General features: G+C 44.5%; 2 protein-coding genes across 2 annotated transcripts in view; one reads left to right on the top strand and one right to left on the bottom strand.

The window, feature by feature from the left end:
* Positions 1–8,606, top strand: part of LOC105912827 (tubulin polyglutamylase ttll6) — a 13,196-nt gene extending 4,590 nt beyond the window's left edge. The window contains exons 4-12 of the mRNA XM_042708944.1: positions 814–970; positions 1,482–1,625; positions 2,577–2,662; positions 3,108–3,330; positions 4,639–4,808; positions 5,005–5,193; positions 5,565–5,667; positions 8,214–8,459; positions 8,598–8,606. Of these exons, the coding sequence (XP_042564878.1) occupies positions 814–970; positions 1,482–1,625; positions 2,577–2,662; positions 3,108–3,330; positions 4,639–4,808; positions 5,005–5,193; positions 5,565–5,667; positions 8,214–8,459; positions 8,598–8,606 (1,327 nt within the window). The remainder of the gene's footprint in view (positions 1–813; positions 971–1,481; positions 1,626–2,576; positions 2,663–3,107; positions 3,331–4,638; positions 4,809–5,004; positions 5,194–5,564; positions 5,668–8,213; positions 8,460–8,597) is intronic.
* Positions 8,607–14,623: 6,017 nt separating this feature from the next.
* eve1 (even-skipped-like1) lies at positions 14,624–16,151 on the bottom strand. The gene is made up of 3 exons (XM_012841829.3): positions 16,136–16,151; positions 15,654–15,895; positions 14,624–15,341 (listed from the first exon to the last, which is right to left on the bottom strand). Exons 1-3 carry the CDS (start codon positions 16,149–16,151, stop codon positions 14,871–14,873), a joined length of 729 nt encoding a protein of 242 aa, XP_012697283.2. The 3' UTR covers positions 14,624–14,870.
* Between the last annotated feature and the right edge of the window lie 321 nt (positions 16,152–16,472).

Below are 16,472 nucleotides of genomic sequence, written 5' to 3'. Positions count from 1 at the left end.
TGAGTCAGCATGAAGTAGATGTACTGAACTTGAACATAGCTGAGCACTGTTATAGCTGGTGCTGTTCCATGGCAGATGGATATGATATGAAGACTCTTGTGACATGGACAATGTGTGTGGATGTGTTGATGTTTTCTAATAATAAACATTGAGAAACACAAATTCAGTGTCAAATTTAAATCATTTATTTTAATAACATAAAACCCCAGGAATAACGCCCGTTATTTCGTAAATCACAGTAATAATAACAGTAAATCTTCGTCCGAAGACATTGCTAGTGAAAGAGGCTTTGTATTCTTCTTACTTTCAGCAGCGCTAGTAGCAGAAGCCCCCCTCACACCTTTTCGTGGTCTTGGAGGCATGATGTTCACTGTTCAGATCAACTGAATCCACTATGATTTTCCAGCGTTTTATACCCGTTTGACCATAAAACCCACACGCCGCAAAACGCTTTTCTGTCATTATTCACACGTTAATTACACCTTTAACACGCTCTTCTAATGTTGACTTATCGTTTGTCGCGCTGGAGTGACACGTCAGCACACGTTTGTCGCGGACCAGTGACACGTCACTTGGTCGGTGTTACACACTCCTCATGCGTCAGTCCCACGCTAGTCATGTGTCAGTCCTACGCTATTCTTTTGTTAGTAACACGCCAGATGTGTCCACATCGCCCTAGAACGCTCGAAATTGAACGATTAGAAAGTTCAGAGAACGTTGACCAGAACGTCATGGTGTGACGGGGCCTTAAACAGACACAGACACAACACACTACAAACCCAGTTTTGTCTGTCTCCCATCTGGTCTCCACAGCCACTGTGACCTCCAGGCCTACACCAGATCCAAGAAGCATAAAATCTACATCTGCAAGCCTGACTCCAGCAGCCAGGGAAGGGGAATCTTCCTCACCAAGTCCACCAAAGACATCCCCTCTGGAGAACACATGATTTGCCAGGTGTACCTGTCCCGGGTAAGGCTCCCCTTACAACTTACCTCTGGCTTACAGTGATAATATATATTTCCATTGGTCAACACAGGAGAAAACAACATGAACAACTAAAAAAACACCACACACGGGGTCTAAGTACCCATGGCGACCCAGGTTCGATTCCGACCCGTGGCCATCTTCCGACCCCACTCCGGCCTCCCTCTCCCACCCCCCTCCTCTGCTCTCCTATCTAAATACATCGAAAAAGACCCAAAAATAATTTTTAAAACAAGGAACTATAAAACTCGAACCTTGCAGGAGAGCATTCCAAGATATCATGTCTGAGTGAAAACTAGATGCATGAATGAATGCATCCTTTTAAAACATTTTATTTAGCTAGTAGTTGTTTCTGTAGAGGTGTAGAGACACTCTCTAGGACAAATAGATTCTCTTACAGTACTATATTATAAAAGATGCCCATAGGGAGGGAAAAAAAAATAGTCTGCATGTCCTGAACTTTGACCCCTTTAGTCCCTCTGTTCTCCCCCTTCAGCCGTTTCTCCTGGACGGGTTCAAGTTTGACCTGCGCATCTACGTGCTGGTGACCTCATGCGACCCCCTGCGTATCTTCCTGTATGAGGAGGGCCTGGCTCGCTTCTGCACCACCCGATACAGCCACCCCAAAAACCACAACCTGGTGAGGAACTATATATATATATAGAGAGAGAGAGGGATGGAAGGAGATATACATTGGTTGAGGTAGGAGGAATGGATGAATATCAAGATGGATAAATGAACTGAATGGAATGATTGGCTGAAATGGCTGAAAAGGTGGGTGTCTTAAAATACACGTGAAATAGCTATATTGGTAGAAGTCATTGATTTGGATGTGGGTGGATTAATTGACAGACTGTCAAAGTCCATCTGACACAATGATTTGTTCCTGAAACTAGCTGCTGGTGCTTGAAGAAGCTTTACACATCACTGACATCAATATATTTTCACTGAAGGGAGGTTACTTACAGACAGTGCAGTGTTACACAAAATGTTCATTTGAAGTGTGAAATATGCAGATTTATGCATCAGCTATAGAATAGAATAGAATAGAAAAGCATTTATATATCTATCTATCTATCTATGTATCTATCTATCTATCTATCTATATCTATTTATCTATCTATCTATCTATCTATCTATCTATCTATCGCAACTAGTGACTGAGTTATAGTAGCTGGCAGGGCTAGTGTGTATGATCTAACAGTGGCAGTGGAGAGGGTAGAGTCCACCTCTCTTTTCCTCCTCTCTCATGTCTCTGCGTGTCTGTGGCTGGCGGAGGAAGTGGCGAGGCGTCAGCCGACACAGGCCAAGGTCACACAGTAGATTTTACTGCAGCTGTAAAACAGGCTCCCCCTGGCAATAACGCAGTATCCATACAGTACACATGCCATTAACATTCCAATCCTGTCATCCTGTACCTTTTCATCCTCTCCTCTCGCTCTCTGTCTTTCAATATTTCTCTCACTCTTTCACCCCCTGTATCTTCCTCTCTCAATCTGTCTCTCTGTATGGTTCTCTCCCTTGCTCACTTGCTCTATCTATCTATTTATGTCTACCCCCCCCCCCCCCTCTTCTGTTTGTTTTCCCTCAGCATGACATATGTATGCATCTGACCAACTATGCCATCAACAAACACAGTGAGAACTTTGTCCGGGACGACCTGGCTGGGAGCAAAAGGTGAGTCTGTGGACGTGCTTGATGACTCAAGCAGGGTCATGTGGCCATGAGACATCCATAAGCACTCACTCAGTAACTGTGCGCCACAGCAACATTCAATTGCAGTGTGCATGTGCACATAGCAATAAAGTATATTTTTTTGGGGTTGCACAATTTAAATTCGGTCAAATACTCAGCTTACACATTTGTAAAATAGCCATAAGAACACACATGTGGCTAGTTTACCTGTATGAGATAAGATATTCCATTTACTTTGCTGTGTTGGTTTATTCTTCTCCATGACACACACAGGCAATATGCCAATTCACATTGCCTTTAAAACTGCATGATTGCTTCATGGCAGAAGTGTGCGCGACGGGTTTTTCCCTGTTGTTCAGCACCAGCCAACGCCCTAACTTACGGCTAACTCCTCAACTACTCGCTCTCTCCTATACCCTGCGCACAGGAAGTTGTCGACGGTGCTGGAGTCCATGTCCTGCGACCCCAGGAAGGTGTTGGCCGACATCGAGGACGTGGTGATCAAGGCCCTGATCGCGGCGCACCCCGTGCTGAAGCACAGCTACCACACCTGCTTCCCCCGGCACACCGCCTCCGGCTCAGGGGCCTGCTTCGAGATCCTGGGCTTTGACGTGCTGCTGGACCACAGGCTCAAGCCCTGGCTACTGGAGGTGTGGAGAGGGGAGAGGGGAGAGAGGAGAGGGGGGCTATTCAGAGGGTCGTCTCACAGTACAAAGTAAAAGGTCCTTGTTGTGTCTATAGAGAAAGTGTGGAAAAAAGGATAAAAATCTGACATACAAAATAGCATTTGTCACTGCGAGTATGTAAGTGGTAGACTTAAACATATAGCCCGATTTCAGGCTCAAGTTGTGTCTGTGGATGCTGTTCACAGAATATGACAGTGTTAACATCACATGCAAGTTACAAGTTACAAGTTACAAGTCTTTTATTGTCAGATGCACAGAATGACACAGGGTCAGACTGGGCACAAAAATTCTTAGGACAAGGCACCACACAACAACCTACCATAGCATAACATAGCAAACATAATATAACATAACATAACATGACATACACTCTGTACAAGTACTCTGAACATAATTTACATGTAATAACATATAATAACCTTACTAAATATACAAGATAAATATACAATACAATATGCTAAAACATATAACAACCTATACATATAACACTAACATATATACATATAACATATAATACACATATAGTAACATATAATAAACTATACTACAGACAAATGGGAGTAGCAGGTAGTGCAATAATTCTGATAAATATGTATTGCACATGCACATGCAAAGTAGTTCAAATTGTGTCTGTGTGGTGTTTAAGTCTGAAGTGATTGTGGGAAATGTAGTCTTATATATCCTGAGTGCTTGTTGAGGTCAAATATGAAAGGTCTGCTGTTGTGTGTGGGGAGACTTTATGGAATACTCATTACAGAGGTTTTATGGTAAATATGGTAATATTTTTGGGCCAAACAGATAGGCGGAACAATGCACACACGTAGTAGAACCACCTCTAAGTCTCTGAGATGTCCTTAAAACCTTAATTTTAGACTTGGACTAATTAAATGTTGTAAGTAGATAAGTAAAGATTTTAAGTTGTCCCTGAAGACATTGTGGAGAGCCCTCAATGACTATAGATAGAATCCATTTAGACTATGGCTAGCACCTACATGTGTGTGAGTATCTGTGTGTATCTCTCTCTCCCTCTCTCTCTCTCTCTCGCTTTCCCTCTCTCTCTCTATCTTTCTGTGATACACTCTGGCTAATTTGGAAAGTGTTTTTGGACGAATGAAGGTTAGTCAGTATGTTTTTTTTTGTCAGTAAGTAAATCTCTTAGATGAAGTAGTTTGTATACACATATATTTGTGTTTTCTGCAAATGCATGAATGTGTGTGCTTGTATGTGTGTGTGTGTGTGTGTGTGTGTGTGTGTGTGTGTGTGTGTGTTTAGGTGAACCACTCTCCCAGCTTCACCACTGACTCTCGGCTGGACCGGGAGGTGAAGGACAGGATGCTGTATGACACTCTGGTGCTGATCAACCTGGGAGCCTACAGCCCCAAACAAGCTCGCCAGGAGGAGAAAAACAGGCTTGCAGACCGACTACAGCCCAGAGACGTGAGGTACACACACACACACACACACACACATGCATGCACACACACATATACACACATACACACAAGAGGAGAGACGATGACTCGCAGACAGACTGCAGCCCAGAGATGTAAGGTGTACACACACATACACACACACATATACACACATACAAAATCATGCAAAATTGTGTGTGTGTGTGTGTGTGTGTTTCTGTGCTAGGCACCGGCTGCAGCAGCTGAGGCAGGCCAGCAGTATAGAGCATGCCTTGACCTATGAGGACAAGCACCTTGGTGGCTTCCGTCGCATCTTCCCCCGGTCCAATGCCAGCGACTACGACAAGTTCTTCAAGCATGAAGGCTCCTGCTTCCAGGAGACCATCACCTCACGCGCACGAGAGAAGTGTACCAGGTGGGAAACACACACACACACACATGCACAAAGACATACGCACATGCACAAACTAGCACACTCACAAATACACACCTATTTATTCAAATATTTACATCTGCACCCATACCTACACAAATTATTATGCCTATAGAAACAATATAATACAGCTGTCTGCACATGTGTGTGTGTGTTTATGTATGCATGTATGTATATATGTACGCATGTATGTGTGTGTATGTTTGTGTGTGTGTTTATGCATATGTGTGTGTGTGTGTGTGTGTGTGTTTATGCATATGTGTGTGTGTGTGTGTGTGTGTTTATGCATGTGTGTTTATGCATGTGTGTATGTGTGTGTTTTTGTGCATGCGTGTGCACATATGTGTGTGTAGACAGCAGCTGCTGGAAATCCAGGAGAGGCAGGGTCAGAAGAGGAAGAAGGCCTGCTCTCTGGGGGAGTCTGCTTGGGAGAAGAACCGGCCACAGCGCTGCAGCGTGAGTCAGCCACCTCACAGCCGGACAAACATGACGGCTTCCTGTACAATACGATTAGACTATACTACATTATTATTCATTTCAATTTTACATTTTCATGTTCCAAAGCAGAAATCCATGATCTCCACATATGTCTGACATCTTACATGTCATACGCTTCATCTCCTATCAAAACATTGATTATGATTGATCGGTGATTATGGAACATTAAGACACATTAAGCCTTTTCCTTATAAATCACATAAATGGAGAGGAAAATACTTAATGTAAGATAACTTCCATACCATAATAGAATTTTGGTTTTGGATTTTTTATGACAATGTAAGTGTTTATGACAAGACATATCGGAGAGAAAAGTGGTGATCATTGAAGCCTCTTCACGTTAAGCATTTTCAGCATGTCCTTCTATAGAGGGGACTCCAAGTGGACTCTAGAATGTATAATAAGAACAACTGCTGATCGTAGGTTCTAGTGTGCATGCATTCAGCTTGTCCACATCTGCTTGTAAGCAACAGCAGAAAAGAGTATACTTTGGAGACACCAATGCGCGCGTCCTGAAATTACCTGGAAGTATCTAAGTGGCAGCCATGATAAGAGCTGGTCGAATGCTTTTCTAAATGCTTTTGAAAGGTGCTTCAATGTTTCCTTTCGTATCTCCTTTAGCAAAGGGTACACTGGAGCATCCTTTACGAAAGGAAAGGAGATAGTACCGCCCCACAATTCCTTGCGGCAGCAGCAACAACCCAATCAACAAACTGAGCCTTACGGTGCAAACCCATGACACTGTTACGAGCGACGCGATATTCGAATCCCATGCATTTCAACGGGAGCCAATCCATTGTGACGTAGACCACCGTTTTGGGCGACGCGACCAATAAAAGTTGGGAAATGTTGAATTCTATGCAAATGAGGAGCGATTTTTCCCGGCAGCGGCCAATCAGATTGTTTGGTGTCGTCTCTGACAGTTTGAAAATGCTATTTCCACACACTACAACACGCCCACTCAAAGCGATGGAAGCGTATCGCGTCGCTGTCATGGGTTTGCACCGTTATGCTGTGCAGTAAACAAGTGAGAGGCTCAACAGGAAGTAGCCATCACTGCTCTCCATTTGAACCCAATGGAGTGGCTCCATCCACTCTTTTTACTGTCTATGGTTAAGAGTTATCTGTAATAGGGTGACCAGACGTCCTCTTTTACCCGGACATGTCCTCTTTCCGGATTCCAATATCGTCCGGGATTTTGCCTTGTCGGATATTTGTGTTTCTCTGGGTCTTTCACAAACTAGTTATTACGCCCTTACAAGTTTTGGAAAGGGTATCTCCCTTACGTTCCACCTTCTTGCGCGAGCTCTGACTGTGGAGAGAACTGTCAATGGTCGATAGCCTTCTCAGTGCTGGCAGATGTACGAGAATTATCCTCTAAATACGATCATTCTGAGCCTTTGGTAAATTACGTCGTGGGGAGAGGGGGCGGGGTCCGGCATGCTACACTACCCCGTCCCCTCCCCCGCGACGAAGTGTCCTCTTTTTTCACAAACTCAAATCTGGTCACCCTATCTGTAACCATGGATACCTCTCTAGAGTCCCACATGCTGCTTGAGGCAAGCGACATGATGTAGTCTGTCCTCTTTCTGCTCTAACATATCGGAAGCGACATCTTTATTTTTACGAGACAAGACAACAGTTTGTTACAATGGACAGACTGATGACCACATTCTTGTTGGCAGTCAATTATGTACTTCCTGGGTTGAAGTAGCTAGCATCGCAGTGGTCATTGAAATGAATGGGAGTGGCACTTCCTCACTCTCTCCAGGTCTATATAACACCCCCATGTACACATCTGCAAATTATCCGAACCAGTCTGCCTAATCTGTCTGTTGTCTGTGTTGAGTAGCCAGCTGTGGTCTTTTTTTTTTACAGCTCTAGCCAATTAAACTTTATGTGAGACGTCATTTCATTTTTGTAGAACACTCCATCACCAGCGGCCCCAGTTCAGATCTACAGTCTTTCTTCCTCACAGGCATTCAGTTCTTTCTTTTCCAGCATCTTGTGTGTTGTTGATTTGCACAATAGGTTGGTTAGGATGTTATTCATGAAATTGGTGTGAAAGATTTGTAAGGAAAGGTTTGTGTTCATGTGTGTGTGTGTGTGTGTGTTTTGTGAGTGTAAGGTGCGTGCGTGTGTCTGTGTAGATGTGTGTCTGTGAGGTATGTGTACTGTATGTATGATATGTGTGTATATGTTTATGTGTGTGTGATCGTATGGGCAGTCTGATGATTGTCTTCACGTGAAGATATCTTGAGGATCTCCAGACAGATATGCTCCTTATATCTGTCTAAGTTCATGTGCAGTTGTAGGTTTGTTCATGTCCATGAGAAAGAATGATGTAGCAGAGATTGGTCTAACTGTTATGGCCATCTCAGTTCAGCCCTGGTTGTACAACTGGCTCCATGGCTTTGTGCGCAACATTATTTCTCCAAGCATCCATCTTTACATTCTTCCATCCGAAAGTATGGGTTAATCACTATGAAGCTGTTCTCTCCTAGCGACCTAGGCCACCTCGTTTCCTTCCCAACCTGAAGATGAACCCAGACAAGCTAACGCAGCCATTAGAGAGGAGGGGTGAGGACGAGGAGGAGGAAGAGGAGGAAGAGGAGAAGGAGGAGGAGGAGATGAGATCTCATCTCCTGAGAGAGCTGGGGGTTGTGCAGAAGGTCAAGCGGCTCTTCAGAAACCCTCAGCACTCCACACAGAACCAACCATGCAGGGTAGAGGACTCCAGAAAGAACAAGGTGAGTTTTACAGTAAAGACACAGCGAGTAGCCTCTAAGGATATTATTCAGAACATGTAAGTGTTCTGCTTGAAGAATAAGTCAACGAACCTCTTTCTTCTACAAATGCATGTAAAACATGTTCTACCTCTCCTCTAGTATTGCTAACCAATTACTGAGCCCATCTGTGAGCTGTGGACAATCTAACTTTTATGAATATTGTTAACCATGCAATGAAAGGTTTCCATACATTTCCATGTTGTGGTCAAAAATGGCGAATGCCTCTTTCTTAAGCATCGTTACCCAATCACTTCCCTGCGATCTGCTTGCTCTGTCCACAGGCAGAAGCCCGGGGGGAGTCCTGCTCCAGGAGTTTTAAGATGATCCCCAAGAGGCTGGACCTTGTCAGCAAGTTCCCACAAAGGTACCACTGCCGGTCTCAGCACCAGAACCCAGAGGGGGTCCAGCCTCTGCCCAGATCTGTACTGAGAGTATCTGTGCCGGCTCTTCTGCTGCCGTCCTTCCCTTACAAATGCCTCTTGTCCCTGAGCTGCTGCAAAAACGACACGCCGTTGTCCGGCCAGTGCAATGTCATTCGCAGAAGTGAGTACACCCGGATAGATTGGAGTCGTTCCCAGGTGATCACATTAAGCCAGTGCACTGCCATAGGCAGAAGTGAGTTCACCAGGATAGGTTGGAGTCGTTCCCAGGTGATCACTTTAAAGGGTTAAAGGGCAGGACTGTCAATCTTTATATTTCTCCTTGAAGTAAACATAAAAGTCATTAAAAATGTTTTTATTTTACAGCAACACACAGGGTTTTTTCTTCTTTAATGTAATTTATTTATTTGTTAGCCCTTCCTGTCCTTTTCATTATTCAGTGTGTTTTGGTCTATGGTAATATTGAAGTTCTCTTAACATTTAGTAATCCAGTATTAAGGATCAGAAGAACTTTTATTTTCATGAACAAACATTATATATTGAAAATTATGAATGTTATATATAACAAAATTACACGACACACTTACTCATGCTATGCATTTCAGATGCAATAAATAATATCTTATACTCTCTTTTTTTTCATTATATTCTCTTCTTCCTTTTCATTCTTTCTTTGCCCACCCTCTTGTACACCTGTTACTCCATCTCTCTCTCTCTCTCCCCCTCTAGCCAGTGCCTCTCTGGTAACTGTGGCTCTAAAGGACCTCAGTCTGGTGGACACTCAGACACAGGGCTTCTTCTTGAGCAGGAAGAGGATGGTACGGCGCCTTCGCTCCTCAGAGAGACACTACTCTATCTCCGGCCTCCGGTGTGTCATATCGGACCGCCTACCCCTGGTCCAGCGCAATGGGCACCCCGCCATCTTGGAGCCTCTAGAGGCCTTGGGGCAAAGTCACAGGACTCCAGGTAGGCTGTTAGGAGTGAAGAGGGTGAAGGAGTGACAGAGGCAATGTGTGTGTGTGTGTGTGTGTGTGTGTGTGTGTGTGTGTGTGTGCACGCGCGCACATGCGCATTTGTTTCTGTGTTCCTTCTGGGCCAGTGGAAAAGGCGCCCCGCCCTACTGGAGCTCCAGTGGCAGTGTGGATGGTGGTGAGAGTTGGTGGATGAACCAGAGAATGAGACACGGAGGTTTTCTCTGTGTGTGTGTGTGTGTGTGTGTGTGTGTGTGTGTGTGTGTGTGTGTGTGTGTGTGTGTGTGTGTGTGTGTGTGTGTGTGTGTGTGTGTGTGTGTGTGTGTGTGTGTGGAGAAGCTGAATATGAAATATCAATGGATCCCAACAGTGGATCTAAATTAGCATGAGTATGCTAACATAAATAAAGCTATGCTCCAGATTGCTAGCTATTTAACACACCTCCATTAGAATTATTGCTATTGTTAACATTACTTAATTGCTCTCACGCAGCCTCGCTGGTCTTGCAGCCCTACTGCTATCCTGTTGTCCAAGCTCTTTCATCCAATCAGCATGAAGAAAACAACACTAACCACACAACTGAAAACTTGCCAACCAGTCAGGAACAAGTCCAACTCGACAGGAGATGAGCACAGCTCGCTAGATCAGTAGCCCTCACAAGCAAAGAGGACAAAGGTGTTTCTTTTTGCAAATCAGTATGGAAATCAGTGCAATAAATGGATTGTCAAATGTCTAGGCAAATGTCTAGGCCTTGGCATTTGATATGAGCACATGTTAAGATGTACATGCCTCTCTCTAACAGTGACCGGGTGCAGCTATGAAGCAGTACAGGGGAAAACCCAGCTTTTTTGAATGTTCAGAATTTATTTGACAGTATTTATTGAATGGGTCTCTGTCTGGAAGGGTGGTGTCTCTTAAGTGCTACTGTGATCTGTTCACTATACGGTATGTGAAATATTTCAGGTGGCTCAGCAGATGCTACTGTGAGAGATTATATTACTACACCTCTGAACCCAGACTCTCCATTCCTGAGGGGATTCAAAGCCATAACCTCCATATTCAAATACAATTTTAGTACTTCACTGTGCTTAGTAAACCACATAATAGGTCACTGTCATTGCCATGACACACACATTATCGCTGTGCAGTTCATTGCAGTGCAGACCATGATGGCTCTGTCATGGTAAAAAGTGACCGGGGGCCAAAAAGAGCCCGGGTGATGTAATATTGGCTTTTGAACGACTCTTGAGTGACAGTTGCTATACCAACGCTAGCATTACCCGGTCACTTTTTGCCATGACAGCTCCAAGCAATCCATGATAGCGTGTGAGTGTGTGGAGTGTAAACACATGGGCTGACGAGCTTGTCCACACTGAAACGGCACCGGTGTGCAGTTTGGACATTTCTTATTACCAGCTTGTATGCTGTTCAGCTCATCAGAACTACGTTGCCAGTATGCAAAAATGCCATTTCCACTGCACACATCTGTATGACTGTATCAATTGGTTGAACAGTATTAAATCAGTAGGTCGAGCTAGCATCAGTGGATGAGTGTGAGTCTAGCCTGAGACTCATCAGCCTGAGTGTGTGGGGGAAGGGTGTGTGTGTGTGTGTGTGGAAGGGATGTGTGTGTGGAAGGGTGTGTGTGTGGAAGGGTGTGTGTCGTGACTGGTGGAGATAGAGGCTGGGTTCAGATGGAATTCCCCTCTCCTTTAAGTCTGTGCGGCTGTGCGTTATTCTGAGCTCATCTTGGAGTTCAGTTTTTTTGCATAACCACACAAAATAACAACTTTTCCTTACTCTTCTTTTAATGACACAAGAGTAAGAATACATAATTGCTATAGAGAAGATGAAGCTGGAGACTGGCACCATAGCTAGATGAGGCCCACATTCAGAGTTTAAATGAATATAACGTGAGTCAGAGTACTGTATACAGACAAGGTGTCACAGGTTGTTATGGTTACACGGATAACACCATGGTTACCTCATTCTCAACACGAACCAAAAGTGGCTATGGCGACCCTTCTCTGGACTGATTCTGATTGTTGGTATGTGCACTACCGCGGACCACTCAAACCTGTGCCCTTGATGTCTCCGGCACCAGGCTCTCTAATATGTCCTTTGAGATCTTGAAATCACTGGATCAGTTTTACACCTTCTCAGGGGCTGTGTGTGTGTGATGAGCATGACGATGTAGAGGGCTGTGTGTGTGTGCGATGAGCATGACGATGTAGAGGGCTGTCTGTGTGTGTATTGGCATGACGATGTAGAGTCGAAGTACAAAATGGGATCTTGTTTGGTGTGGTCCCAGCGGTCTGGTCAGAGAAAAAAAGGAAGACACTTTGAGTGCGTGAGTGGAACTGTGTTGCTGTTCCCCCCAGAGCCCCGACGGCCCTGCCACCAGCGGCAGTGCTGCAGCAGGAAGCTGTAAACATCACACAGTGGCGTCCCCTTGACAATGCCACGGTTTTTACTGTCCTCATCTCTCCACTGGCCTCCCACAATTCCCTGGGATCTCGTTCCAGTTTCCCAGAATTCTGGTGGAGAAGGGCGTTCCTTTTTCTATCTCGTTGTCGGTTGCCCCCTCTTGCTTTCCCTTCTCTCTCCCTCCTTCTTCTCTCTCTCTCTCTGTCTCCCCACTCTTCCCACTCACTCTCTTTCCTCTCTCCTTCGGTCTCTCTCTCAACCCCTACCCCCTGCCCCCCGCTCTCTATTTTACGGTTAGTCCCTACCTTCCTGGCTTTTTTACGATACCAGTCACCTGTTTGGGTTATGGCTGCTTGCAGACTGTTGGGCAGGAGATCATTTGCATCACAGAAGATGTAGCCACAGTGGCTGAACCATTCTCACGTTTACTGCAAGGATTGCCCTGCTCCTGTGAAACTCAGCAGAAATGATGGAGGAAGATCGTCAATGCTGTATATGAATCTGCACATTGCAAAACCTATTCTTTCTCATGGATGTAATCTTTGTATTATAGATAATAGTGAATGATGTGAGAGTTTTTTTCTCGTTTTACACCATTGTATATCACTATCTTTTTTTTACACTATTAAATGCATACGTACTGTAAACTAATAAATATGTATAATTCATTGTGGGGCACTTGAACTTTTAATTTAGAGTTTGGTTCTTATCCCAAATTATACTGGCAACTACTAACAATATGTGGACTACATGTTTAGTGGTAGTGAAACAGAGAACAGAGAGACTCTTGTTGTCAGAGTGTACACTGTCCCATCCCACTTTACTGCATGTCTAGCCAGCTTGCACCTGATGTCTGTTGAACACCTGAACAGGTGTGTGCAAATGCAACACAACACACCTGACCACAGACACACTGCTCTTTAATCACATAAAAACAGGTTTGAGTAATTAGATAGAAGAACTTATTAACCTTTGTTTCATTGGGATGTTTGACCAATAATGTGTAGTGAGTAAGTTAATACATCAAACGAATTTTTTTGTTAATATTATGTTAAATACACTTTTAAAATCCAGATGCTTATTTTAGCTATAAGAGGTTAACAAGCACACATTTACACACATGTTTAGGTCTTTGATGTGGATACAAGAACAAAAACATCTTGCAAGACAGGATTGAAAAATAATGAATGCATAGCAAGAAATAACATTGATGTTGTGTTTAAGAGCAGCTGAGCTAACAAGTGCTGTTAAAGTTTAAGCTAGTCCTTAATCCAGTAAAAGTCTCAGAATGTGTTTCAAACTCCAGCCACAATTTCAAGAAATTTGATAAGCCATTTCATGACAAGGAATATGAGCTCGAGAAAATGTGATTCTTCTTAATCGCTTCTGCTGAACAGACACAGTGAAGAATGCCAGTGGGTTTTCAACACTGAGTTTGAGTGTGGAAAATGGAAATGGATGGATTTTTATAGAATGGTAAAACATTGCTCATTTGTCCAGTATCTGTTGTCTCCATCTGGAGCTGGGCTCGGTTAACCAGTGACTTCTTCTGTCTCTCGTAGGCACACAGACTAAGCTGAGAGTCTACTGATCATATCAGTGATATGAGGTTAGGCAGAGGTAGAGGGTATTTGTGGGAGATTGAGTTTCTGTGTGTGTGGGATAGATAGATAAATGGAAAGATAGAGAGGGAGAGAGAGAGAGAGAGAGAGACATACAGAGAGAGTGCACGGCATCGCTTTTATGTCTACCACCTACTGATCCTGATGTGCACCTGTCCATGTTTTGTCTCATTGCATAATTTGCGTTTGTTTCCAAGCTCTGCATTTCACCAGACAGTGCGACCCGAAGCCAGACTTTGTTTTTATTCTTTTAAGTCAGAGTCCTCCCATGTCATTAGGGATCAGCATTCTAATGAGGAGCTATGTGGTCTGTAGTCTGGATGCATTCTAATGGCCTCATGTTCGCAGTTAAACTTAACAGGATGGATCTGAGATGTAGCCATGAAGTCAAGGCAGAGATAATGAAAGCTGATGAAGTTATGACTTCCTACTCGTATTCCTTCTGTCTCACTTTAGTAGCCTGTTAAATAGACTATGTGAGCAAGTGAGTCAGTAATTATTTATGTCATTTAAAGAAGCAACCAGAGTATTAAAGTATTTCATAAATATTTATTTATACACATGTTTGGTTTATTTACAATTCATTTTCACATGGTGCATTGGTGCAGGCATAACACATCAATTTTGAACATCTAAATTTCTGCAGAGCAACCAAGGCACTTTCTCCAGGATGCTTTATGGCTTCAGTTTATTTTGTGATAAAATAAACAAACCCTAGAACAGACAGACAAAATCAGTGTGTCAAGAGATATTGCTACCAAATGGTATGTCCCATGGTTGGCGTGAATGTGCTCTGTCAGTAGTGTCAGTGATGTGAGTAGTGTCCGAACGCAGCAAACACCCAACACAGCAGTGTAACACCGTAGTATAGACAATCCAGTTTTCCACGTTCTCCCTCAAAAATGGACCCCTCTGTCCTAAATGATTGTGCGGTTGCAAAAGAAAGAGACCCCCCCCCCCCTCTATTAATCATCATCTGGGCATAGGCACCTCTTCCCTATGGTCCATAGTCACCACTGAAGCTTTGGGAATGCGGGCTGGGATCAAGCCCAATGGGGTTACCCCTCTAGCTTTGAAGAGTTGGTCTGTTCCCCAGTGCAAACAGTGGGGACAGGGGCAGGTGATGGGATGGTGCCTTGTGTGGGTGGGTGGGTAGAGGGCTGCTGGTGGTAGCCCTCCAAGTCTGTGGTAGGGGGATTGGGCGAGCCGAAGGGGATCCAGGTGCCTCAGGGAAGGGGCAAAGGGGTTTGGCAGGGGTGTGGCGGTGGGTGCCAGCCCCAGGTGAGGGTAGAGGGGCAGCGGGAGGTGTGGGAGGAGGTGGTAGGGCAGGCCTGCGCTGGCCTGGCTCACCATGAGTGCACACAGGTTAGGGTCGAGTGGATGGGGCCAGCTCAGGCTGTGTCTCTGCCTCTTGTCCTTCATGCGTCTGTTCTGGAACCACACCTGCATTTGGGACACAGGATCAGAATGAGTTCAGCGGTGCAGGGCAGATTAAGTGCACTCTCGTGAAAGAAGATGTTCATTAAGTCTTTAAGGCAACATGTTTTAATTCTGCTGATGTTTTTTTTTTACCTGAGCTGTTCAATTTAATGGTGAGGCATAAGTAACTAGCATATTTTAAAATATTTTTGTACTGATAAACTAACCATTTCTGTTTTGGACACCACAGAGCATGCCTTTGTCAGAAAGCCACCATTATTGAAAGCTAGAGTACTATGTACGGCCTCATCTTCTGCACATGCGCACTACACTCACCTTAATGGTAGTCTCTGGAAGGTTGAGTGTTGCTGCCAGCTCGCACCTCCTTGGCCGAGACACGTAGCTCTCCTTGCAGTACTCCTGCTCTAGGCGGGAGAGTTGCTCTCGCGTAAAAGCAGTCCGGTGCCTCCGACTCTGATCACCACTGAGAAGAGCACTGCGAGGGCTTGTGTCCTCTTCCCCCTGGTCACTGTCCGGATTGGCGTTTGGAACTGCCGGTGATTCTCGGCCCTCGGTTACTACCAAAGGCAAGAGGGAAATAATAATAATTATATATCTCGTCGCAGAAGAGTGATCTTAAACATAAATAATGCCAATAAACTCTAAAATAGCTATACATCCACGCGTTTTCGCACCTATATGAACATGTGACACCTTGACATTTTGAAAACGGGGGTTCTCCACGCACATAGGCTACCACAACAAGATTCCATGTGGACACATACATTCAGAGAAAATAAAAAAATCTAACTACTCACTCGTATTGCTGTGCATAACGTCCCAACCTTGACTTTAACTTTAGTTTTGAGTGCCGACGGTATAAATCCAAAGGACTCAGAATCCCAAATCACCAGGCATTAGACCACAACTGACAAGGCCAAAGGTCCTCCTTCACTGAACGCAAACCTCACCCAAAGAAGTTGGTTTATGGACGGAGAGGGTTGTGTTGTTTTGTAGCCACTGTTTAAACCCCCTCCCTCTCCTCCCTCTGTCTTTTATATCTTCCACCTCGTCCCATCTTTCCTAATGAGAGACACGGTCTGGTCTATCCGCCACGGCGCCGCCTGGGCGCGTAGGGCGAAGGAGGTGTTAAAT

Source organism: Clupea harengus, chromosome 1 (assembly GCF_900700415.2).
Source record: "Clupea harengus chromosome 1, Ch_v2.0.2, whole genome shotgun sequence".
Lineage (NCBI taxonomy): Eukaryota > Metazoa > Chordata > Actinopteri > Clupeiformes > Clupeidae > Clupea > Clupea harengus.
The sequence above is the reverse complement of the archived record's forward strand: the minus strand, read 5'-3'. Positions and strand labels throughout refer to the sequence as shown.

Coding starts and splice junctions, on each gene's coding strand:
- eve1 (XM_012841829.3), bottom strand. Junction 15,342..15,653: donor TTCCAGAGACTACCATTAAG/GTGAGTGTAGTG, acceptor TCCCAAATGCAG/GTGTGGTTCCAGAACAGACG.